General features: G+C 34.3%; 1 protein-coding gene across 1 annotated transcript in view; it reads right to left on the bottom strand.

Annotated features, from left to right (window-relative positions):
- Nucleotides 1–4165: 4165 nt before the first annotated feature.
- The window catches only part of NMD3 (NMD3 ribosome export adaptor), a 33149-nt gene continuing 10742 nt past the window's right edge, over nt 4166–26572 (bottom strand). The window contains exons 5-16 of the mRNA XM_086674642.1: nt 26186–26266; nt 25021–25149; nt 24653–24743; nt 16975–17053; nt 15752–15848; nt 13843–13960; nt 12463–12608; nt 9855–9967; nt 8988–9060; nt 7424–7530; nt 5992–6062; nt 4166–5554 (exon numbers count right to left, since the gene is read on the bottom strand). Coding sequence (XP_086530768.1) covers nt 5421–5554; nt 5992–6062; nt 7424–7530; nt 8988–9060; nt 9855–9967; nt 12463–12608; nt 13843–13960; nt 15752–15848; nt 16975–17053; nt 24653–24743; nt 25021–25149; nt 26186–26266 — 1239 coding nt within the window. The 3' untranslated portion in view covers nt 4166–5420. The remainder of the gene's footprint in view (nt 5555–5991; nt 6063–7423; nt 7531–8987; nt 9061–9854; nt 9968–12462; nt 12609–13842; nt 13961–15751; nt 15849–16974; nt 17054–24652; nt 24744–25020; nt 25150–26185; nt 26267–26572) is intronic.

Genomic DNA, 26572 nt, shown 5'->3' with positions numbered 1-26572 from the left:
CACCCATTTCTCTCTCCCTTTCTCAGAAGCAAGAAAGCAAAAGAAAGAAAGAAAAGAAAGAAAAGAAAGAAAGAAAGAAAGAAAGAAAGAAAGGGAAAGAAAGAAAGAATAAAGAAATAAACATTAACATGGTATCCTGGATGGGATCTTGGAAAAGAAAATGTACACTGAATAAGAACTAAAGATATCTAGGGGCGCCTGGGTGGCGCAGTCGGTTAAGCGTCCGACTTCGGCTCAGGTCACGATCTCGCGGTCCGCGAGCTTGAGCCCCACGTCGGGCTCTGGGCTGATGGCTCAGAGCCTGGAGCCTGCTTCCGATTCTGTGTTTCCCTCTCTCTCTGCCCCTCCCCCGTTCATGCTGTGTCTCTCTCTGTCTCAAAAATAAATAAACGTTAAAAAAAAAATTTTTAAAAAAGAACTAAAGATATCTAAACTACAGCCTTTAGTTAATAATAATGTAATAGTACCGGCTCGTTAAATAATAAAAGAAGCTGGGTGTGGCACGGGAACTCTGCACTATCTTCTCAATTTTTCTGAAGATCTACAACTACAAAACATAAAATCTATTTAAAAAAAAAAATGTTAACAGTGATGATCTCCCTATAAGGGAAACGTTGGAAATTTATGCTTTTGTTTTTCTAATTCTCTGTACCACACACATTTTCTAAGATAAGCTCTATGCTGCTCTAAAAAGTGTATACATAAAAGATTTGGGTTTTTCCCAACTTGTTTCAGTACAAAACACTAGAACTGTGATTATAAATTTTAAAAGCAGATACTATTTATTAAATAGTTACAATTTGCTATGAATTGTATACGAAGAATTTTAACAATTATCTGTGTAATGAGCAGTATTAACTCCTTTTTAAAATGTGAAGAAATATGGGGTGCCAGAGTGGCTCAGTTGGGTAGGTGTCTGACTCCTGATTTCAGCTCAGAGTGATCTGTACTGCACAGTGCTTGGACTCTCTCACTCCCTCTCTCTCTTCCCCTTCCCTGCTCACTCACACTGTCTCAAAACAAATAAACTTAAAAAATAAAATAAAATGTGAAGAAACAGAACATCAGAAAGTTTAACTCATATAGTTAATAGGTGGCAGGTAAACAGACTCCAAAACATCCTTTTATTTCTACATAATATAGCTTCCCCACAATTACTTGTGCAGTACTTCATCAACTAATGCTAGTATATATACTATCTGAAAGCACTTCACAACAATGCTATGAAGTGAATTATAAAAAGCCATATTTATGTGAAACTGTGTCACAAGAAAAATGTGTGACAGGCACCACTGCAGTACTAACTCCACCAAAACCAGAAAACAAAATCTCCATCAGATTACACAACAAGCTGCATTACTATGTAAAAAACACAGTGGCTACCAAACCTACACCAAATAACTTTTAAGCACTACAGAGTTCTTGTTTAACCAGAAATTATCATGAATCATACCTTTTTCCTAGGTAATAAAGCAGTTCTTTCAAAATGTGTCGAGTCAAAGAACTAAAATTGAATATTCTCCTCACACTACTTTGAAATTCAAGAGATACTGAGGCTGACTTCTTGCTTTCATCAAGGCTTACCACCCCACTGCTCAAATTATTTCAACATGTGACAGAATTGATAAGCAGAATGAATAGCCTACATCTGTGCTTTTTATGATGCCATTTCATGATTCCTTAATTCACAGGGTGATTCAACTGAAGCTGAAGAATTTTAAGTAAATTGGTTTATTTTTAGGTAAACTGGTCTGTATCATGAAAATAACCCAAGAGCAGACTGCATGTGGGGCCTGAACAAGGGAAACCCAAAACCTGCCCAAAGAGTTACGTTATAACATCAATATGCATGAACAAGATCAACTATATATGGACAAGAGCCTGTCAAAAGGACACAAAAGCCAGATTGATGGGGTACCCACTGGCCAAATCTGGGACAACGCGAGCATCAAAGTAAAAATTCAACCAATAAAAAACCAAACAACCCAACTTCCAAAAACAGACAAAGGATCTGAATGGCCATTCTACCAATAAAGATATATGGGTACATGAGAAGATGCTTAACATAACTAGCCATCAGGGAGAAGAAAATTAAAACCACAGAAAAACACCACCATCCACCTATCAGTCTGGCTTTAAAACAACCTGACACCACCAAGCGGTGGTGAGGATGCAGAATAACTGAAATGTTCATACACTGCAGGCGAGAAAGCAAAATGGCACAAACCACTTCAGAAAAACAGTTTGGCAATTTTTTATAAAGTTAAATACATGTATACACTTATAATAGGATCCAACAATCCCATCCATACTTATTTACCTATGTAAAAGGAAAACCTATACAGAAATGTTCACAGCAGCTTTACTCCTAATCATCAAAACCTAGAAATTCAAATGTGCCTCAACAGGGGAATGGATAACTGGAACACTGTATTACTCAACATGAAAAGAAACAAACCTTGGGTGAATCTCAAGTGCACCATGCTGTGAAAACAGACTCAGAGACTACATACTGTATAATTTCATTTACGTATTTTGGAAAAAACAAACCATAAAGTCAGGGAACAGAACAGAAATTGCAGGGGTTGGGGGGATGGTTAAGGATGAGGGAAGGGCTTGAAAACAAAGGGGTAGCAAAGGGAATTTGCGGAGGGGGAAGGTTGGAGGAATGATAAAATTGTTCTGGAATTTGTGGTGGTAACTGTGTGAATCTACATGTATTAAAATTTATGGAACTGTAAATGACAAGACTGAATTTCATTGTCTTTAAGTTGAAAATAAATTTAAAAGGAAAAAATCAAGAAAAACCATGATTAAAAAGGAATAAATCCTCTAACTCCTTAAAACAGAAAACCAACTAACAACCTAAGAATGCTTAGGGACATCTGGACTAATCAACAGCACAAGTCTCCAGATACAAATGCACTGAGAATTTGGTATTACTTCTGGGAACTTGGTATTACCTCTAGTCCTGCTAAAAGGGTTTACCCTAAATCTAATCATGAGAAACCATCAAACAAGCCCAAATTGGGGTCATTTTACAAAATAACTGGCTTGGACTCTTCAAAAATGCCAATTACATAAAATGTAAAAACTCAAGAACTGGTCCAGATGAAAGAAGCCTAAAAAGAGATATGAGAACCCAGTGCAATGCACAATCTTAGATTTATTTTTTCTATAAAAGACTTCATAGGTGGGACAACTGACAAAATTTCGATATGGCCCACTGATTGGATATCACTATTGTGTCAATGTTAATTTTATGGTTTTGATCATTGTCCTATGGTTATGTAAGAAAATTTAATTAGAAAGAAAGCAAATGAGGTAAGCGTTGGCATTTGGCAAATCTGAGGAAAGGGTATCCAGGAATTCTTTGTACTATTCTTGTAACGGTCTGAAATTATATCAAAACTGAAAGTAAATTATTAAAAAAAGTAACATCCCTTGGACTAAAAATAACAGATCAAGTAATCTAAAGGATGGAATCAATATGAACAAATTTACTAAAATAGTCTAGAGAAAACACTGGCACTTACTCAGTATTGACTACAGAGGAGTATCTAGTCCTGACACTCAAGCCTGGAGTTCTAGATTCTACTATGGCAAGGATAAGCTTGATGCTGTTAAATTATACAAGCAATTCTCCCTTAACTCTTTGCATGCTCATAAAAAGACTTCCACCTATAAAACAACACCTTCAAGTGGAGATCTGGCTACAAAAGAAGATAATTCATCATACTGACTTAGAAATTACTCATATTTATAAACTGGGTTATAAATCAGCTTCTTGAAAATTTGATTAATACCAGCCTTCCCAAATTGTATCAACTCCGGGACATGAACAAGAGTATTTGGGGACCCATAGCCTGGGAACCATACTCTTAAAATGGTAAGTTTATCAAGGCTGTGTAACTGTGAGGGCTCCTGGCTATCACCTTTTCTATTAGCTACATTCCTTCACCTCGTCATAGCCTTCTTTCAACCAAGAAGTTTCATTACTCATAAAGACAACATCAAAGAGAATAAGACTAAATAAGTTCAGCAGGAAACTATATTTTTAGTGGGAAAATCATGAAAAGTACTCAAATAATTTCACCTGGGAAAACTGCATAAGATACTATCATTTAAATATGACACTAATACAATCACTTTAAGGACACACAAAAAAGGGGAAAATGTTTTTATTTCATGCTTCTTAAAGTCTTGACATACAAGAAGTAAACCAAACCACAAGTGAAAACTTTAAATATGCAGAGAGAACAGGAGCCACTATAAAAACTTCAGGCCTTTATCCATAACTTCAGAACTGGGGAGTCTAATCTTAAAAAAAGGAAAATGCTCCATTCAGCACTCACTTAATTGCCTTATTTAGTGGTATTCCTAGAGTTTATGAATTAGCTCTTGGTTCTGGCATACTTAGTAAGTCTGATATTGCTTATAGAAATAGGATCTTAATACTTCATTCTCAGAACACTTTAAAATTCAAGCCAATGTTTTTCTTTCAAAGAGTGGAAGGTATTTCTCATTCAAGTCTGATTCACGGTTTTATAAAGCATAAAGATCATTTTCATTATTTCATCATGTATATGCTGGATTCAAATATTCTTTTTGATGGTGATCTACTCAATGACAGAAAACTTAATATGAAGAAAATTCCTTCCTTCTCAATTTGTAAACCAAAACTTTAAAAGCAAAAATGTTTGAAGTGATAGGAAGACATTTTTATGACATAAGCTACTGCTCTAAGCTGCTGGCCTGAGCAAAAATAACGAAAGTACACATTGTTAACCTTTAAGTAGTCTATGTTTGCTACAAATCCATACATATTTTAAACATATTTTCTTCTGCAATAAAAATCAAGATAATCCCCAATTTAACAGCTTTTGAAGATGTTAACATTTTGAATAAAATAACTTCTCCCGAATGTCCAGGAATAAACTGAACCACAACTTACCTACCCCAATGACATAAAAATGATCAAAGTACATAAAAAGTTCCTATTAAAAATGATTCTTCATATGCACTTTTACTAAAGCAATCAATGCAAAATGAATGTAAAGCTCGTTGTACGATTCAAGATTTAGGTAACCTCCAAATAATCACAACTTTTAAGATTTGAAATCCAGTGCTACAGTATGGAAAAGAGTAGGGTCTCCTAAAAAGGCAAACTTATAAAATTCCACACGCAAAATGGCCTAAATATCTGTAATAATTACATTCTCCATAATCTTTTATCTAAAACTTCAAAGCCATCAATCTCTTTCAGTGCTCTGAATGAGCAATCAAAATAGTCCCATTTATTCAAGTTTAAAACTAAATTTCTCCTCTCTCAATATGGAAGCACAAATGGAATAGACAATAAAAGTTATTTTGTCCAACATCCTGAGCCTACAGATATGGAAATCATCTACAACCCAATCTCATTGTGTCATCATCGATTCACCTTCTTCACCAGTAGCATCTTGGGAAATATGAAGGTCTTCAAGCATCTCAGCCAGACTAATTCGAGGTGCTCCTTCATCATCCGTGTCACTTTCCACAGGAATGGTTGAATCTAAAAAAATACAAGGAGGATTTCAAATACAAATATGAAAATATACAAAATGCCTGCCTCTACCATCTTTACTATCATTTAAACATTATATTAGCAGTTCTTGTACCATATCTAGAGCAGGCATTTATATTCACTAAATGACTGAACTGCATAAATATATAAATAAATATCCACTAGTATAGAGATCAGGAACTTGAAGGGTCATGCTTGGATACAATGATATCAAATATGATCAGGCAAACAACATTTTAATAAGTCCTACTGTTCTGCAAGTGTTTTTATTTTTTGCAAATGTTTAATTAGAGGACTTTTAAAACCACACAGTAAAAGTCATTTATGGAATGAAAGTTTAAGATACCAAAATACTTATACGGGGTTAACATATCTATACAAAAGCAAAAGATGCAACTTAAATCAAACACTCGTAAAACACTAACCTCTATAAATGTTTACATTTTTTCTAATTGCCTCATCTTCTTCAAGATCTTCAAGGAAATCTTGGTATTGCCTACAGAAGAATAAAGAAACATTTAAATATTTCATCTTTACCAAGACAGTATTGAGTTGTTTTCATTTTCAGCACTGTAAGATAAATGTGTTCCATGTATGAAAATCTTTAAAAATAATAACTGAAGGTCAAATATGGATGTTAATTAAATAGTCTGACAAATTTAAAAAAATATTTTCTTTCAAAATTACATGATACATACACAATTGGGGTGCCTGGGTGGCTCAGTCCACCTCTTGGACTTAGCATGCAACTCCTGATTTCAGCTCAGGTCATAATCTCACAGTTTGTGAGTTTGAACCCTGCATTAGGCTTGCACTGACAGCACGGAGCCTGATCATGATTCTGTATCTCATTCTCTCTCTCCCCCTCCCCTGCTTGCACTCTCTTTCTAAAAATAAATAAACTTTAATGTCCCTCCCCTCAAGTCATATGGCTAAGTTAAAATACATGCACTTTTAAGTCTATAGATGAAATAACCAAATATGTACTTATAATATCTAATTTAACATTATATATTTATAAATACTTACTTTAAATTACATTATGAGACTCTATTTTGCTATTTACCACTCACATTTCATGACACAATTTTATTTAAACTCATTTTTTTAGACAGTGTCTTAACCATTATTAAAACCATTTTTCAATCATCCAATATAATTTTCTAGAACCCAACATCTTCATTTCTCCTTAAGTTGTTTGAAAAACAGCATATTTAGAACAATCTGAGGGTTGATGGGGGTGGGCGATGGGTACTGAGGAAGGCACCCGTTGGGAGCACTGGGTGTTGTATGGAAACCAATTTGACAATAAATTTCATGAAAGAAGAGAAAGAAAGGAAGGAAGGAAGGAAGGAAGGAAGGAAGGAAGGAAGGAAGGAAGGAAGAAAGGGAGAGAGAGAAAGAAAGAAAGAAAGAAAGAGAGAAAGAGAGAGAGAGAGAGAAAGAAAGAAAGAAAGAAAGAAAGAAAGAAAGAAAGAAAGAAAGAAAGAAAAACAAACAGCATATTTGATATTAAAGGGCTATTTTCTTTTCATCTGGAGTCATAAGTACTCACTTGCTATTTGCGATATCCACAATGTAATTACTAATGTTAACTTTTCAAATGTGTTGTTTACAACAATGTTGCAATTCTCAGGTCAAAACCCAGGAAATAATAATCAAATCTGTTAAATATCATTATATCCTCCCTACATTGATTCGATATCCTCTTACACTGATTCAATTAACACAATAAGAATACAAAATTAACACTGAATGGAATAATCATGTGATGACTATATAAAATATAAAAACTATAAAGATTTATTGTAAGGATTTCCTTTGAGACAACATATAAGGTTTAAAGAAAAGTAGGACCTTTCATCATCTGTATCCATGTTTTCTCTCTCTCTTGCAAGCTCTTTCAGTTTCCAGTTTCTACGACGCTGACGTTTGGTACGGTCATAGTTCTTCTTGATTAACACCTAAAAGTAAAAGAAATATTTGCAAAGGTACAAAAAAATGGGAACTAAATAACGGGGCCTCCAAGTCCAATAAAGTAAAAAGAGAAAGATTCTGAGAATGCCAAAAAGTCACCAAACTGATGAGTGGTTACATCTTAGGGGAAAAAAAAATAGGGATCAAGAGGCAGGGTCAAGAGAACTTTTAACATTTTTCTTCATGTACTCAGTATTTTATGAAAATGCAGTCAGCCATCGTTTGCATAAGTGTTATAATTTACTAATGAAATTTTCCAGTGACTAAAAATTAAACTGCTTTTTTATACCCAAAACTTCAAATTTCTGATGTCTTAATCATCCTGAAATATTATCACAAGCAGGCATTTTTCCTTTTATTACTACTAATAAGCACTTATAGAAGTACATATATCTTTCACAAATGTATGTCCTAGGGCAGTTTAAAAAATTGTGGAATAAGTGAAAATAATTTACACAATGCAAAATCTTCTATGACCATCTTAATCTCCTCTTACAACCTTGTTAGACTTTTATCTAAACTATGCTTCTATTTCCTAATTTACTAATCAATAAAAGCACAACTGGGTGGTGAGAAGGGGAGTCCTTCTTATATCCTGACTTTATTTTTACCCACAGCTAAAGAGATTAGTGTTTATTTTAAAAGATAAGTCAAGCAGGAGATAAAGTCTTTCCCATTTCATATTCACTCTTGTTCATGATCCTAATAAACTCATGTTAGTATTTAACAGTTTTTTTTTCAGAAGTAACATTCTTTCTCTAAGACTCAACACTGTAAAGATTATTTTCAACTGCAATTATAGTTAAGCCTGAATAACCTGAATAATGGTTTGTTTGTTTGTTTTTTTAATTTTTTTTTTTAACGTTTATTTATTTTTGAGACAGAGAGAGACAGGGCATGAACGGGGGAGGGTCAGAGAGAGGGAGACACAGAATCTGAAACAGGCTCCAGGCTCTGAGCTGTCAGCACAGAGCCTGACGCGGAGCTCGAACTCACGGACCGCGAGATCGTGACCTGAGCCGAAGTCGGCCGCTTAACCGACTGAGCCACCCAGGCGCCCCTGAATAATGGTTTAAATTCTAAACGCCTTAACTGAACAATATATGAAATAAGCTAAGCCTAAAAGAATGAACCTAAATTAAGTTCTAAAGGTCATCATTTTTAGCTGCAAATTTATTTTTGCTCTACGGATGGTACCAAGCCATTCTGACAGAGAGTGAAAATTCGATTATAAGATTATAAGAGCAACAAAAAAAACTCAATAAATCTTGGATTTTCTCCTCAAAGACACATGATTAAACATTAAGGCTTTTGCCATTACACCTTAACTCCAATTTCAAAAGAAACCTCTAAATAGATTTTATTTTCATAAATGTGAACTCGTGCATCTTACCCATAAGAGTTATCAATCCTCTTTAACACAGGAAAAAATCTAAAGCCTTACCACATCTGGGACTCTATCTGAGTTCATTTTGTTGACATGCTCATCATTTAAGTTACAGTTGGCCAAATCAAATCTGAAATAAAAACAATTAAACACTTAAGGACAGAAACATTTATGCTTTCCACATTACTTTTTACTTTATTTTAATTTTATGGAATTTAGAGTTCCTAAGATTAACATTTAATATGCTTTTCCACATTAAAAGTTTTGCAGTTTACTATACAGTGAACATGCCTTTATAGATACTGGTAAAGACAAAATGCACTGCTATCTGTGAGTTTCATGTATTACCCATCACTGTCCACCTTATCATATTGCAAAAGAATCAAAACAGACATAGATCAGTACAACATTAAGAATTCAGTTAGATGGTTCCATTTAGTTTACTAAAAAAAATGATTCTTTAAAAAGATGGCCAAAATGGAATAACTATGAGCTTTTATCCAATCCAGTTTAATTTAGCTACCAATAAGCAAACTCTAACGCTCCTAAACTCTTAAATTCTTTTTGGAATAAACAGCTTTAGTATTTTAGATGGCTTTGCTGGATCCCAAAGAAAATTTGCAATGTCACTCGCCAGTTTAAAATACTATAGTACTTATAGGAGCCCCAGGGTGGCTCAGCTAGTTAAGTATCCGACTCTGGACTTCAGCTTAGGTCATGATCTCAGGGTCTTGAGTTTGAGCCCCATACTGGGCTCTGTGCTGCACTGGGCATGGAACCTACTTAAGATTCTCTCTCCCTCTCCATCTGCCCCTTCCCCACTCATGTGTGCATGCTCACACTCATAAAAGAGAGAAGGGGAGGGGAGAGGAGGGGTGGGGAGGGGAGGGGAGGGGAAAGAAAATACTATAAAATAATACAAACCCCAATACCAGGTCTCCAGGATTTAGAAGATGTCCCAAATGAGTGCGACAGAAGTACTGTTTATCTGTATTCATTTCGGATGTTTTCTGTACCCAGACTTCCCCAAGCATATGCTTGACAGGAAAGAAAATGCACTCTTCAATAATCCAGGCATAAATCAAAATGCATCTCACAAAAACTATATACAATGTTGATTTTGGTTTTCTAAATTTTCATTTTAAAGACAGCAACTGTTTTATTTTTCAGATCTCTGAAACATTGTCAAAATTAACAAATTACTGTATTAAATACAGAAAAACTCAAGGAATACATAAAATAAGTATGTTTATTAAGATTTTATTCAAAGCTTTATAAAACATTAAGAATCTCATCTAAATACAGATATATATAGAATTTTCAAAGCAAATGTTTTCACAGGGAGATAGGCAATACAAAGAGCAAAAAGAATAACTGAAAAAGTACAAGAATCTTAACTCTAGAAAATATCCTAAGCAACCCCTTATTTTATACATAAGGTTCAAAAAACCAAGGTTCAGACAAAACATTCTAGCAATCCCAGTGGCGGCACAATCCCAGTAGCTGCTGCTGCTGCTGCTGCTGCTGCTGCTGCTGCTACTACAGAACCCAAATCTTTATGAAATTAATTTTTTAGACGTCTACTATTTGAGCTATAACCCTTTTTTTCCTTAATACCTATTGCAGAAACAACATTCCAAGTTTGAAATTTTAAACTAGCAACAATTAAAGTCCCTTTCCAAGATAGGATTTTACAAGCAATTATAATTGACATTTCAAATTTCTAGGCTGAATTAAGTACAGCATTTGCCAATACTTTTTACTAACAAAAAGAGACCTAAGTAAAATGGGATCAAGAGGGAAAAAACTAGGAGTAGTAAACAGAGGAATTAAGGAATCTCAGGCGAAAAGAGACAGAGGGAGAAATGAAAAATGACAGGTCCCAGATTTAGGAAAGAACTGGAAAAAAAAAAAGTGAATCCCTAGTTTCTTCAAAACTAAACATTCATTACCAAATGATATGACAAAACATGCTCCTTGGTATTTACTTACCCAAAGGAGTTGAAAACTTGTCTACACAAAACTGAAAACACAAGGATGTTAATACAACTTTATTCATAATGGTCAAAACTTGGAAGCAGCCAAGATGTCCTTCACTAGGTGAATAGGCAAATAGGCGTGGTAAATCCACGCAATGAAATATTATTTGGTACTTAAAGATTATACGATTCCAACTATATACAATTATGGAAAAAGCAAAACTACAGAGACAGTAAAAAGATCAGTGATTGAGATTAGGAGAGAGGGGAAGGACGAACAGGCAGAGAGCACAGAGGATTTTTAGAGCAGTGAAAATCCCTTTATGACACTATAGTGAGGGACACATGTCATCATCAAACATTTGTCTAAACCCATAAAATGTACAATATTAAGAGAGAAACATAATGTAAACTACCAACTTTGCATGGTTATCATGTATCAATGTAGACTCATCAATTGTAACAAATGTACCACTCTCATGGGTGGATACTGATAATGGAGGAGGCAATAGCATGTATATGCCCTGCATGTATATGCATGGAGTATATGGGACATCTCTTACTCCTCATAATTTTGTGGTGAACCTAAAACTGCTCTAAAAAAGTACAAGACTTTCAAAAACATTTTTTTAAGAACTCAGGAGCTCCCACTGGCTAAATATGGGGCAGTCTGAATGGGAGGAAAGAAGGAAGACAGGCAGGCTAATAACAATGGGAAAAAAGTCATAACATTATTATGAAGAGATCTGGCTATCAGTGAAACAGCCAAACGCTACTATGACTTGATACATCATAAAAGATGCACAGCAACACTTCTGAAATGTTCTGGCCAAAAATAAACTAAGTTTAAGAAAGCCTCTTAGATCCACTTTTCATTAAAAGAAATTAAAAAGAAAGCTAAATGACATCATGAGGAAACAATAAGAGATCCATAAGATAAATGCCCCAGTTGCCTTAGGAAGTTATAAAAAAAAAAAAAAAAGAAAGAATGGAAGGGGACTATTATTAAGTAAAAGATTTAAGAGGTATAATATTCACATTCAATATATGGTCCCCAACTAGGTACTACTTTGAATAAAACACAAGAGACATTTTGGGACAAACAAGGAAATTTGAATATAAACTATATATGAATGATAATACTTTGATTATGTAGAAAAATGTTCTGTTTTAGAGATGCATTCTGAAGTATTCAGTAGTGATAACATATACTTAAATTTAAAATGTTTGAAACTTTTTAGTCAGAAAAAGTTTGCTTGTCATTTGGTCCTCCTATATAACAGTAAAGCAAAGAAATGCTTTTTCACAATAAACATTTTTTAAAATGTTCCCAACATTAAAGAGAAACATGAATTTACCAGAAAAATTAAGTCTAATAAATTTCACCACAATGACCACACACTAAAAACAAATATGGAATGCATTTGTAATCTAATGAGGTGTTAGCTTTATCTGGAACCACATTTTGGAATTATACTAACTAAAAAAAATACAAGAGAGGGACCAAAATAATGAATTGGGGGGAAAAAAAAGATGGGCAGGACGGAACTTACCTTTTTTGATATCATTCCAGCCCCAGCACTGCGTTTTAAATCTCGGACTATGCTGCATTCCATCACAATAAATTCCTCTAGCTGTTTGGGATGGCATAAACTATTGAAAGGGTTACTCCAGAAAGTGCTTCCATCAATATCTGCAACTAAGTATAAACACAGAACATCAAAGAACAACAGAAATGAAGTATTTCAAATGTGTTAATTAGGAAGAAGTTGATATATATGAACTGAGAAGCATGAGGTCAACAGAACCACAGTGGCAACTTTCTAGAGTCATCATTTACTCCTATAAATCAGCCCCAAACTTTTCACAACACAAGAGAAATTTCAGGTGTCAGTTATATCTTAAGTAGTTACTATCATCAGAATCCCACAGAGGTAAGTGCCTTTAAAATAAGATCAGATCCATTCAGTTGTATAGTTGTTCCATGTGCTGGCATGTTAGAAATGTTATCAATCATCTTAGCTGCTTAATTTATGGTAAGTAAAGTCCTACCTGACAGATGTTCATCCCAATACTGCAAACATACCTTTGACTTATGAATCTAATTGACAAGGGTAATAAAGGACTCTAAAAACTATAAACTCTATTTTTATAACAGAAAACTACATTATAGGAAATACATGAAAAAGATCAAGAAGTAGAAGATGAAAGCAAGTACTGAGACACCTATCAATGTGAGATCTTTAAAAATTAGTTTTTATAAAAGGAATGTTAAAAATTATGTGTGATAATAAGAATTAGTTAAAATCCATATTTAAACTAAATGTTTTACTGCACTGCAAGAAGTCAAATATTCCAAACTTTGAAATATTTGCTAAACATGAAACTTGGCAATGAACCCAAATATTCACAAAAACTAAATGACAGGGGCGCCTGGGTGGCGCAGTCGGTTAAGCGTCCGACTTCAGCCAGGTCACGATCTCGCGGTCCGTGAGTTCGAGCCCCGCGTCGGGCTCTGGGCTGATGGCTCAGAGCCTGGAGCCTGTTTCCGATTCTGTGTCTCCCTCTCTCTCTGCCCCTCCCCCGTTCATGCTCTGTCTCTCTCTGTCCCAAAAATAAATAAACGTTGAAAAAAAAATTTAAAAAAAAAAAAAAAAAAAAAAAAAAACTAAATGACATAAATAAGTCAATTTCAGTAAAAATATATGAACTAGAACTAGTAAATTTTTTTAAAGTTCACAGATTTATTTCTTCAAATAAAAAACATAAGGGTTACTAATCAAAAGCAGTGTTTTGTAAGAACTAAATAGCAGTAAAACTCTTATCTAGTTTTTCGTAACAAAAATTAATGAGAATGTTTGATAAAATTACTAACATAAGTTATTACTGCTTGCTGGACAAAACTGTCAAGGCAAATATTTCCTAAAACTCACCTTGAAGGGTATTTGGATCTATGAGATGGATGGCGCTGGTTACTCGAATACACACACAAATCTGGTTCATATTTCCCAGGCTTTGTGCCAGTCTTGGAGACAGACAAACAACATTATCCTAGGCATAAGAACTAACATTTAGAGTGAAGCAAATCCTAAATAACTGTCTTCAGTAAACACTCATCAATATAAGCCTGACCCAGGTGTATATGCCCAAACCAAAATGTGATTTTTAATTCTATTTATCAACAACGGGCCTAAAGAAAAGAATCAAATCTTAGAGAAACAAAAAATAAGCTCTTCCTTCTTAAGATGGGAACATCAATTGTAATAAACATGCTTTAAAAGTATTTTTCCAGATCTTATTCACCAAGCTATTAAGTTTATTTCAATTTTACTGAAGTGTGAATGCTTACTGCTCTATGGTAGTACAGTGTGAATTCTAAAGTATTATAAACATCAGAAGGAGAGTGATTTTCTAAATCTACTTGTGATTTCTTTCAATTTCCATAAAGAACAAATATCAGAGGAGCTACATGTCTATCATGGCTATATGCACCAGTATGTAATCAAAGACTTAATGCATGAAAAGCATATATGTCCATGTGTACACTAGAAAATATTATCAGCAATGTAGTTACCTGTTTTGAAGCTACATTAAAATACAAAAGAGTTATGTTTTAAGCTATATCTATTCTTAATCATAGGCTCCTCCACTGAAGGAGCATTCTGTGCATCCCTAATAGAACCTAGTCCAGTACTTTGTTTTTAACTTAGTAAGCCTCCAAATATTAATGAAAATACTCTTTTATGTTGTATAAAAATATTCATTAACTGGCCCTTTAGAGAAGTTTGTTAACCCTGTTTTGCGGGGTTTTTTTTTTGTTTTTTTTTTTTAAGTAGGCTCCATTCCCAACAGCGGGGGGTTAAAATCACAACCCTGAGATCAAGAGTCACATGCTGTACCAACTGAGTCAGCCAGGCACCCCTGCTGACCCTGTTCTAGGCTATCATTTCATTCCCGTTACTACACACTACACCATAAATTAGTGAGAAAGTATCTTTATAAAAGCTTTAGAATCACTGACTTAGGCATAAATCCTGGCTTCTTCATTTTGTAGTCATGTAACTTTGGGCAAGTCATCTAAGCTCCCGAAGCTTCAATTTTCTCATGTTCAAAATGATATGATTTACCCCAATTATAATGAGATGTGAAGAAGTGAAATATACTCAAATATATTAACTTTATATGGGATGGTCACAATAAATTATGGCATTTATCATTATTAGTAGATATTGATATAAAAGTTCCTATATGGTATAGACCTTTAAACATATAATCTTTAATACACTGCCTTCTATTTAGTAGATCCTCAGTAATTATTTGTTGAATTTTAATTCATTTATATTTTTGAAGCAGGGTTTTACTTTAATGCAATTAAATGAAATGATGATCTACATTTATCAGATGTTTTTAAATCACAAAAATGATTCTATGATCTCATTTTCACCATACTGTTTAATTTCATCATGCCAAAATCCATTTTACACACATTTTACAAAGTGGTTCACTGATAATTATTTTAATGTCATTTCCTGTATTCAAACTTTCATAAAACTTTTCATGTGTCCAATAGGATCAAAAATTTTAAGGAATATGAACATTAAAAAACTGCAAACAGGCCTTTTAGTTAGTACACCAAAATGATAGGTATGCCAATTTATAATTTAAGCGTGATTATTTTAATATCTTTTTAACATGACTGCATAGGTCAGAAAGGAATCCTTTAAGAGTTACTCTAAATTTTTAACCAATCCCAGAAGAAAATCAGGAGTTAATAATAATTACATATAAGCCAATTAATTACTTGTATTCTTTTATCGACATAAATTAAATGAGAAAAAGTACCTTGCAAATTGGAACAATTTCCACAGAAAAAGTGCTTTTGTAATTGTATGTGTTACTATGGATATCCTGAGAGATCAGTCTCTGTGAGGCTTTGTGTCTGTTAAGAAAAAAAGTTTATAATAATAAAAAGACAAAGGTCCCTTCTTAGATAGTCTAGAGAATATCAATTTTTATCAAATCAAACCATCACTGTCCAAGGTTTGAAATAGCTCCCTGATGCCCGTATTATGACAAAGCCTAATTTCAACCACTTACACGTCAAAACCTTCACCAATCAAACTGCACTCTACCTCTTTTCAACTTTACCTACCCAAAACCTCTAAAACATGCCCTTGGCTCAGACCAATGTAGTCTATGTATATAGTCTATATATATATATATATATATATATATATATATATATATATATAGTCTATATATATATATGTATATAGTCATATATATATATATGTATATAGTCATATATATATGTAGTCTATATATATAGTAGTATATATATTTATATATCTATATACATACACATATATATAGACTACTATATATATAGTATCCATTTAAAGCCACACTAATGTCCACCACAAGTCTTTGTTCACACTAATCTCATCTTTCACTATACTCTACCTTTCAAAATTTCCCATTTTAGGAGCTTCAGGCCTTCCTCTTCCATGAAGCTTCTCCCCAAAGCTCTCTACTCCCATCTTTCTTTTGTCTTATTTAAATACATTCAATCAAAGGTTTAGCACTATCCTACTTATCACAGGGTGAGGTCTAGCTCCCCAAAGAGATTCTTATGTACTCTTTGGCTCATAATTCCCTTAAAGTAGCTAACCCAAACAGATGCTTACTAATTATGTAAGTATGTAAGTATTCTTACTACAGCTTTTTTTTTAATTTTTTAAGTTTATTTATTTATTTGAGAGAGAGAGAGGGAGAACAAGCTGGAGAGAGACAGACAGAGAGGGAGGGAGGGAGAGAGAATCCCAAGCAGACTCTGCCTTGTCAGAGTGAAGCCCAACTTGGGGCTCAATCTCAAGAACCATGAGATCATGACCTGAGCCAAAATCAAGAGTCAGACATTTAACCGACTGAGCCACTCAGAAGCCCCTTCGACTACAGTTTTAAATATTTTAATGTAAGAGAAGTAGTCTAAGCCTGAAGAATGGATGTGACCTATGTCCATTACCAGCTCCTTAGACTTACTCACATTTAGGTTCAGAACATACCTACAGGGAACTGTACACTGAAGAAATTCTACCATCTTCTGAGCATGCTGTTTTGAGGAATAATAGAAATCCAGCCCATCTTTAAAAAGAAAAGAAAAGTCACATGAAAATCATTCTGCAAATAAAATTTTCCTCTACTAACATGACGATATCACAAATTAAATGTGTAGTAAAAAACTAAATTATCAGAAAACATAAAGATTCACAATCTTAGGGGTGCCTGGGTGGCTCAGTCAGTTAAGCATCCAACTGCTGATTTCAGCTCAGGTCATGATCTCATGGTTCCCAAGTTCAAGCCCCACATCTGGCTCTAAGCTAACAGAGTGGGGACTGCTTGGGATTCTCTCTCCCTGCCCCTCCCCCCATCTCTGTCAAAATAAATAAACTTTAAAACAAGCAAACCAACAACAACAACAAAAAGATTCACAATTTTAATTTCAGACAAAGTAAAATTCAAGGTCAAAAGGGGAGAGAAAAACACTAAACAGAAGAATATTTTATATAATCAACAATCTACTAAGAAGATAATAGGAATGCACCTAATAACATAGAAGTGAGATGCAGAAAAAAACTATTAAAAAGAAAAAAAGAAATTAATAAATGTTAACACATGTGCAATATTGTGGGGGACTAGTATGAGACTATCAAAACCAAAATGACCAGACTAAAAATAAGAAGGATACATAGAACTTGAATAATTAACTATCAAAGTTGATTTAACTGAGATTATAGAACACAGTCCCAAGAATATATATTATTTTTTAAATTCACAGAACATTCATAAAACAATCATATCCAAATATTTTTAAGACTTCAATAAATTCCAAACATTATTAATTAGACAATATTATCTGATCACAATGAAGTAGCATTAAAAATCAGCAACAAAGGGATAATCAAAAGTAGACCTACCTGCTATGAAATGTTTATAGAGATATTCTTCCAAACAACTCAGCTAATAGGAAACTGAAATAACTCAGAGTAGACAAAAACAATTTTGAAGATGAGCTAAGTTGTTGGGAACATATACTTCCCAATTTGCAAACTTGGTAACTTTAAGTAGTCGAGACAGCATGGTACTAGCATAGGATAGATATATAGATCTATGGAACAAAACTGACAATCCAAAAATAAACTGTGACATTTATAATCAATAGATCTTTGACAGAGGATCCAAGCAATTCGCTGAGGAAAGGATGGCCTTTTCACTGGGAAAACAGGATATCCACATGGCAAAGAATGAAACTGGACTTTTGTTTTACACCATACACAGAAATTGACTCAAAATGGACTAAGGAATCAAACGTTAAGACCTTGAATACAAAATTTCCAGAAGAAAAGAGACAGGGAAAAGCTTCATGACACCAGTCTGGGCAATGATATCATGGATATGACATCAAAGGCACAGGTAACAAAAACAAACAACTGGGACTACATCAAAGTAAAAAGCTTCTGCACAGAAAAAAGAAACATCAACACAGTGAAAACACAACCTACAAAATGGGAGAAAATACCAGCAAATCATATATATCAGATAAGGAGTTAATCTCCCAGATATATTAGGAACTCCTATAACTCAAGAGCAAAAAAACTAATAACCTGGTTGAAAAGTCTGAATTTTTTAAATGGGCAGAGAAACTGTATAGACATTTCTCCAAATAAGACATACAAAAATGGCAAACAAGTATATGAAAAATGCTCAAGGTCACAAATCGTCAGGCAAATGTAAATCAAAACTACAATTAGCTATCACTTCGTACTCTTTAGGATGGCTATTATCAAAACAACAACAGGGGCGCACGGGTGGCTCAGTCGGTTAAGCAACTGACTTCGGCTCAGGTCATGATCTCACAGTTTGTGGGTTCAAGCCCCATGTCAGGCTCTGTGCTGACAGCTCAGAGCCTGGCGCCTGCTTCAGATTCTGTGTCTCCCTCTCTCTCTGTTCCTCCCCTGCTCGTTCTGTCTCTCAAAAATAAATAAACGTTAAAAAAAAATTAAAAAACAACAACAGAAAACAAGCATTGATGAGAATATGGAGAAAAGGAACTTTTGTATACTCCAGTGGAAATGCAAAACAGTATAGCCACAATGAAAAATAGCATGGAGGTTCTTCAAAATATTAAAAATAGAACTACCATATGTTCCAATAATCTCTAAGTATTTATCTAGAAGAATTGAAATCAGAATCTCAAAGAGGTATCAGCACTCTCATGTTTATTGCAGCATTATTCACAGTAGACAAGATGATAGACATTTGAGTTGTTTCCACAACAGAGGAAAACATAATGTATATGTACATACAATGGAATACTATTCAGCCTTAAAAAGGCAGGAAGTTCTGCAATATGCAACAAGATGAGTGAACCCTAAGAACATTATACTAAATCAAATAAGTCAGTCACAGAAAGACAAATACTGCATGATTCCACCAATATGAAGTACCTACAATACTCAAATTCATGGAATCAAAGAGTAGAATGATGACTGCCAGGGACTGAAAGGAAAGGGAAATAGGGAGTTACTTACCAATTAATGGGCATAAAGTTTCAGTGCAGCAAGATGAATAGGCTCTAGAGATCTGCTATATAACACTGTACTTACAGTCAACAATACTATATTATACACTTAAAATTTGTTAAGAAGAACATCTCATGTTAAGTATTTATATATCACATTAAAAAAAAAGATAACATTAAGAAAATGAAAAGACAGCCTATGGGTTAGCAGAAAATATTTGCAAATCATATGTATGATGAGGAGCAACTGGGTGGCTCAGTCGGTTAAGCGTCTGACTTCAGCTCAGGTCATGATCTCACAGTTCCTGAGTTCGAGCCCCACATCAGACTCTGTGCTGACAGCTCAGAGCCTTGAGCCTGCTTCAGATTCTGGGTCTCCCTCTCTCTCTGCCTCTCCCCTGCTTGCACACTTGCTTACTCTCTCTCTCAAAAATAAATAAACATTAAAAAAAAAAAAAAAACAACTCCTAAAACTTAGCAAGACAAACAATCCAATTAAAAAATTGGCCAGGGGCACCTGGGTGGCTCAGTCGGTTAAGCGTCTGACTTCAGCTCAGGTCATGATCTCACAGCTCGTGAGTTCGAGCCCTGCGTCAGGCTCTGTGCTAACAGCTCAGAGCCTGGAACCTGCTTGGGATTCTGTGTCTCCCTCTCTCTCTCTGCCCATCCTCCACTGTGGTCTCTCTCTCTCTCTCTCTCTCTCTCTCAAAAATAAACATTAAAAAAAATTAAAAAATGGGCCAAAGATCTGAATAGTTATTTCAGATAAATTTCATCAAAATGTATTTTGATAGTTATTTCATCAAAAAAAGATACAGGAATGGTTAATAACCTTATGAAAAGATAATCAACATCATTAGTCATTACGAAAATGTAAATTATAACCACAAAATGAGATACCACTTCATACTACCCTCTACACTGGCCATAAACAAAAAGAGACCATAATATTGGTGAGGCAATGTAGAAACTAGAACCATCAAACACTGCTGATAGCAACGCAAAATGGTACATGCACTTTGGAAACTCTTCCAGTTTCTTAAAAGCTAAACATAAAAAAAAAAAAGATAAACATAAATTATAAATTTACCATATGACTCAGCAATTCTATACCTAGGTATATACTAAAGAGAAGAAAACAGCTGAAACTCTTGCTGAAAATAAAAGAAATATGCAATATATTGTGGAAAAAGGTAGCTATAGCTATAAACACCAGGTACATAGAATCAATATGTATTCAAGAAAACTTATTTTTATATTCATAGATTTTTATGTTTATATATATGTATAAATATATATATTTATATTTATAAATAGATTTATATTATATCAGAAAACAAACTTTCAATTAATTCAAGCAAAATAAAATTTTAAAAAGTAGAAAAAAATTTTGTAATATTTATGGTGATGAAAATTAACTAGACTTACTGTGGTGATCATTTAGCCATATATACAAACATCAAATCATTATGATGTACATCTGAAACTACTATGTTACATGTCAATTATATCTCAATTTAAAAAATTTTAAGTAGAAGAAATGAGTAATTAAAACAAAACTTTAAAAAGTGTATGCAAGAAAGGAGATATTTCAAATTAGTGGGAAAGGCTAGATTAACCTAGGAAAAACTCTAACTGGTTAACATTAAAAATCCCCCCAAATAATTTACTTTTAAAAATATAACTGTGGGGGGCGCCTGGGTGGCGCAGTCGGTTAAGCGTCCGACTTCAGCCAGGTCACGATCTCGCGGTCCGTGAGTTCGAGCCCCGCGTCAGGCTCTGGGCTGATGGCTCGGAGCCTGGAGCCTGTTTCCGATTCTGTGTCTCCCTCTCTCTCTGCCCCTCCCCCGTTCATGCTGTCTCTCTCTGTCCCCAAAATAAATAAACGTTGAAAAAAAAAAAAAAAATTAAAAAAAAAAAAATATATAACTGTGGGAGTATACAAAGCTTTCCTATGTCAGGCACAAAATTTATAAGCCAGAGCTCTATAACTAAAAAATAAAAAATTTAAATGATAAAAGGCATGTGACAATGCAAAAAAGTATCTGCTCTCTTAGGCTCACATTCAAATGCACACTAGCTCTCTCTAAACATACATACATAATATACACATACATACAATGAGATCAATATCCAGAATAAGACACAAAATTAATGAGGAAAAAAGACAATTCACATAAGAAGCAAGAGATAAACATAAATGGCTAACACATATATAAAAATATTAACCCTCATTAGTAATCAAGGAAATGCAAATTAAAACAAGATACCATTATTTTACCTACTAGAACAGCAAAAATTACAAAGACCAATTTGATAGTGTTGGCAAGTGCTGAGACTGCAAACTGGCACTATTCTGAAGACAATCTAGCAGTACATGTAAAAATTTAGTAATTGCATACTCCTGCCTAGTCATTTCTTTTTTTATTTTTTTTAAGGTTTTATTTATTTTTGAGAGAGAGGAGAGAGACAGAGTGCAGGCAGGGAAGGGGCAGAGGGAGAGGGAGACACAGGAACTGAAGCAGGCTCCAGACGCTGAGCTGTCAGCACAAAGCCCGACGGTGGGGCTCAAACCCATGAGATAGTGATCTGAGCTGAAGTTGGATGCTTAACTAACTGAGCCACCCAGGTGTTCCCTGTCATTTCAATTCTTGAACTCAATCTCACAGAAAACCCACCAAATATGCACAAACATTAGGATATTTAATACAGTGTCATTTGTAGCAGCAAAAAATGGAATATCTTGTGGACCAATAAGATATAACTAATTATACAAGGATTAACAAATATATATATGCACACACACACAGTGGTTAAAAATAATGAAATAGAACCACGTTCAAAGACATGGCAAGGTTTCCAAATACATTAAGATGGCAGGTCACAGAATATTATAGAATGATCCCCCCCATAAGGGGAAACAAACGCTACCACAATTTACATACAGAACACATTATTATATGATCTTGTTTTAAGGGACTAACACTGGGGATAACAAAGGGATAAATGGAACATAGAGGTCTTTTATTCATAGATATTTTTATCTCTGAATTTTTAATATTATTATGATTTTAAAAACAAAGTTACAAATAAACCACATTCAAAAAATTTATTTAAATCAAATCAAGAACTAGTAGGGGGAAAAAAACAGATTAAATCCTCTGGATGAACAAAGGGCTGTTAAATTTGCAATATTTGGGTTTTGAAAATGAGTGCAAAAGTATGACCCAGAACTGGGGCGCCTGAGTGGCTCAGTCGGTTGGGCGTCTGTCTTCGGCTAAGGTCATGTTCTCACAGTCCATGGTTCGAGCCGCACGTCAGGCTCTGTGCTGACAGCTCAGAGCCTGGAGCTTGCTTCTGATTCTATGTCTCCCTCTCTCTGGCCCTCCCCCTGCTCATGCTCTGTCTCACTCTCTCTCTCAAAAATAAACATTAAAAAAAAAAATTTAATAAAAAAAAAAAAGTATGACCCAGAACTTATCCAAGTCTTTTGCTACAAAACAATTCTGTGAGTACATATCTGTCAGGGTGATGAGAAATAATAGTGTTTTGCTTTCTTAGCTAGAATATTTGGATCTCCTCATCCCCCAAAAAGTTACTCAAAACCAAGTTACTCAAAACAATGATGTATTTTTGCCTGGTGACTAGCCACAAACAACCAGGCACTATGTTACACAGACAAGAAGGGAACTTACCTTAAGTATACCTTAAGAATTCCTTAAGAATACCTTAAGTATTCATTAAATTGTGTTTTACCAATTTAGACTATTAACCTTATGTCTACTGGTAAAGCATTCAGGTCAGACACAAAGCTTAAAAGATGTTCTCCAGGTGACATCACTACATATATTCTCTCCCCCATGTAACCCAAGACCACACTTCTCAAAAGTACTTTCCCAAGACATACAAGATATAAGCAACAAATCAGTTAGTCACAGTGGAACTCAAAAATGAGGATATGATATAAGAATTTGGTCATTCCTTCAAGAACAGGTATCTCTAAGCCTATACTTTAGAGACTAGGAAAACAATATACGTACATGTTCACCAATAGCAAACAAATATTAACCTTTAGCAAGAAACTTCAAGAGTCTGCTTAAGAATATTTATGTTTTCTACTATCAATCAGAGAAATATTTATCCATCATCTAATATGTATACTATATCAACAGAAAGTGCTAAGACAGAACACACTCTAAAGAGCCATTATGAAATCATACAAAAAATTTTAAATTCCACCTTTAAGAAATCTAAATATATCATTTGTATATCAAAAACAAAAATATTGGGGCGCCTGGGTGGCTCAGTCGGTTGAGCGTCTGACTTCAGCTCAGGTCACGATCTCACGGTCCGTGAGTTCGAGCCCCGCATCAGGCTCTGGGCTGATGGCCCAGAGCCTGGAGCCTGCTTCCGATTCTGTGTCTCCCTCTCTCTCTGCTCTTCCCCTGTTCATGCTCTGTCTCTCTCTGTCTCAAAAATAAATAAACGTTTAAAAAAAAAATTAAAAAAAAATATTACAGGGGCATCTGGGTTGCTCAGTTGGTTAAGTATCCAACTTTGACTCGGGTCACGATCTAGCAGCTCATGGATGGGTTCAAGCCCTGCGTCCGGCTCTGTGCTGACAGCTCAGAGCCTGGAGCCTGCTTTGGATTATGTCTCCCTCTTTCTTTCTGCCCCTCCCCTGCTTGTGTGTGTGCACTCATGCTCTCTCTTTCTCTCTCTCTCTCAAAAATAAACATTTAAAAACTACTACAAAAGAACTTACAAATCTCAAAAATAATTTTTTTCCAAACACAAATCAATCTCTGCATAAAACAAGATTTCGATGAATTTTCCATCATAGCACTTTATATTATATTAATGCAGCTACTGACTTACTCATCTGGTAGCTACTTAGTGTAAATTTAAATTAAAATAGAAAAAAAATTAAGAATTTAGTTCCTCAGTTGCACCAGATACATTTCAAGTTTCAATAGCCATATACAGCTAGTGGCTACCATAATGGACAATCTAGATAAAGAACTAAGATTTTTTTCCTTCCTAACAGAAGAAACTATTCTTTTGGACAGTACTATTCTAGCCATTGTCAATAAAGAGAAGACTTCTTACATTGGTTGAAATAAATTTTGACATCATTTAAATGTTTTCAAATTTTAACTCACCATGAATTTCTTTGATACGAAGTGTATTCTGATGCATTCCATATTTCAAAATCAACTGTTCCAGATAGTAGAAGGTTTTTTTGTGCAAAGTCTAAACATAAATGCATTATTAGATTAATAGATGAAATGCAAACAAACAAAAAAACCATCTATAGATATAGCACACTGATTTTTAAAACAAAACAACCTCTAAAGATGATCTTAAATGTGATAGTGACCTATTTTTAAAGATGAATGTTGCAGAAACCTAGACCATCCCTGGTGCCTGAGGATTTGGAAAGAAAAAGGAGGAGGTTTTACTAACTGTTTATAACCGACAAAGATAAAATACAAGATGAAGGATTCACTCATCATCTTTCTGTCAATACCTTTTGCCTCACTTGAACCACAGCCTTCCAGAAATCTTTAGCTTCTACTCTGTGGCAATCTCCACACATCTGAGGCTGAACAACATAATCCACCACAAACACTTGCTGAAGGATAGCACCATTCATTACCTGGTAAGGGGGAAAAAAAAAATCACTCCTTCATTCTTTCCTTTTTATTTAGTAACATTTTTCTTAAAAGAAAATAATATTTCAAATTTAAGAACTTTAACATTTAAAGTTACTGTGGGGAGCCTGGGTGGCTCAGTTGGCTAAATGTCCAACTCTTGATTTCAGCTCAGGTTATGATCTGACTGTGAGTTTGAGCCCCACTGTCAGTGCAGAACCCCCCTGGGATTCTGTCTCCCTCTCTCTCTGCTCCTCCCCTGGTTGCTATCTGTCTCTCAAAATAAATTAAAAAAATATATATATATAAATGAAAAATAAAAATAAATTAAAAAAATTAAAAAACAAAGTTACTATTTAACTTAAAGTCTTTTTCCATGAATGCTTTGAGGACATCAATAATAAACCAATTAAAAAACTATAAAAATAAGTTATAGTATTAAGAAAAACACATAAATTTAATTTGTAGGATTAAATTTGCATTTCATATTTACTTTTAAAGTGGCTGTGAAGATAGTCTTTGAAGAATCTATGTATCTATATACTTGTGTGTGCGTATTTGTGTGTGTGTGTGCGCGCGCGCAGAATTCATCCTTAGAAGAAAAAATAAGACAAAGAAAACTCTCAAAAAAACAAACGTTCCTTACTTAAATTGTTACCAAACATGGTCAATCACCAGAAATCACCTGGGAAGTTTTTAAACATAGATTTCTGTGTGTCACATCCAGACGGATCCAGTTGGATTCACTTAATGTGAATTACTGTGATGATTAGCCAAGTTTGAGAAACACTGTCTTAGCTCATGCTTTTACTTCAATCTTTTTCCTAACTTTTAAAAATTACTTTAGCCCACTAATCATTAGCAATAGCTGGTCTTACTAGCAACCTGATCATCTGTGCAGATGACCCAAAAGAAAACAAAAGTTAAAATTAAGATTACTCTTTCCCTTTTAAGCTATTCAAGCCATAAGGTAACTTACCAATATCTCCTCATTTTCACTACCTACAATTTAGACATGCTGAGAAACTTTGTATAGCTTACCTCTTTCTGAATAGTCAGTTTAACTTTAAGTCTCTTAGAATGGGGCTCAGTCCAAACAAAACCTGCATCTACAAGCCGTACCTTCAAAAAAAAAACACAAAAAGAAACCTAAATTCCCACCAGAGAAAAAGATGAAAGAACTCATTAATAGATTTCATAAGATGTTTAAGGAATCTGATTGGCATCACTACTCAACATCATCAGTAAAAAAAAAAAAAAATTATTAGAGGTATGGCAACAAAAAGAGCAAATAAAAGGACGATCTAATGACTTCATCATTTACAAGAAATCTCACGAACAAGTTTCTAGTTGGATTATTCTCTCTACATTAAATACATTGGTTTTTAAAAAAATTCATTAAAGGGAGTCTCATATTGAATACTGAAT

The sequence above is a fragment of the Puma concolor genome, chromosome C2 (assembly GCF_028749965.1).
Source record: "Puma concolor isolate L17-30 chromosome C2, mPumCon1.1.hap2, whole genome shotgun sequence".
Classification (NCBI taxonomy): Eukaryota; Metazoa; Chordata; class Mammalia; order Carnivora; family Felidae; genus Puma; species Puma concolor.
Note: the sequence above shows the minus strand (reverse complement) of the source record. Positions and strands in the feature narration are given on the sequence as shown.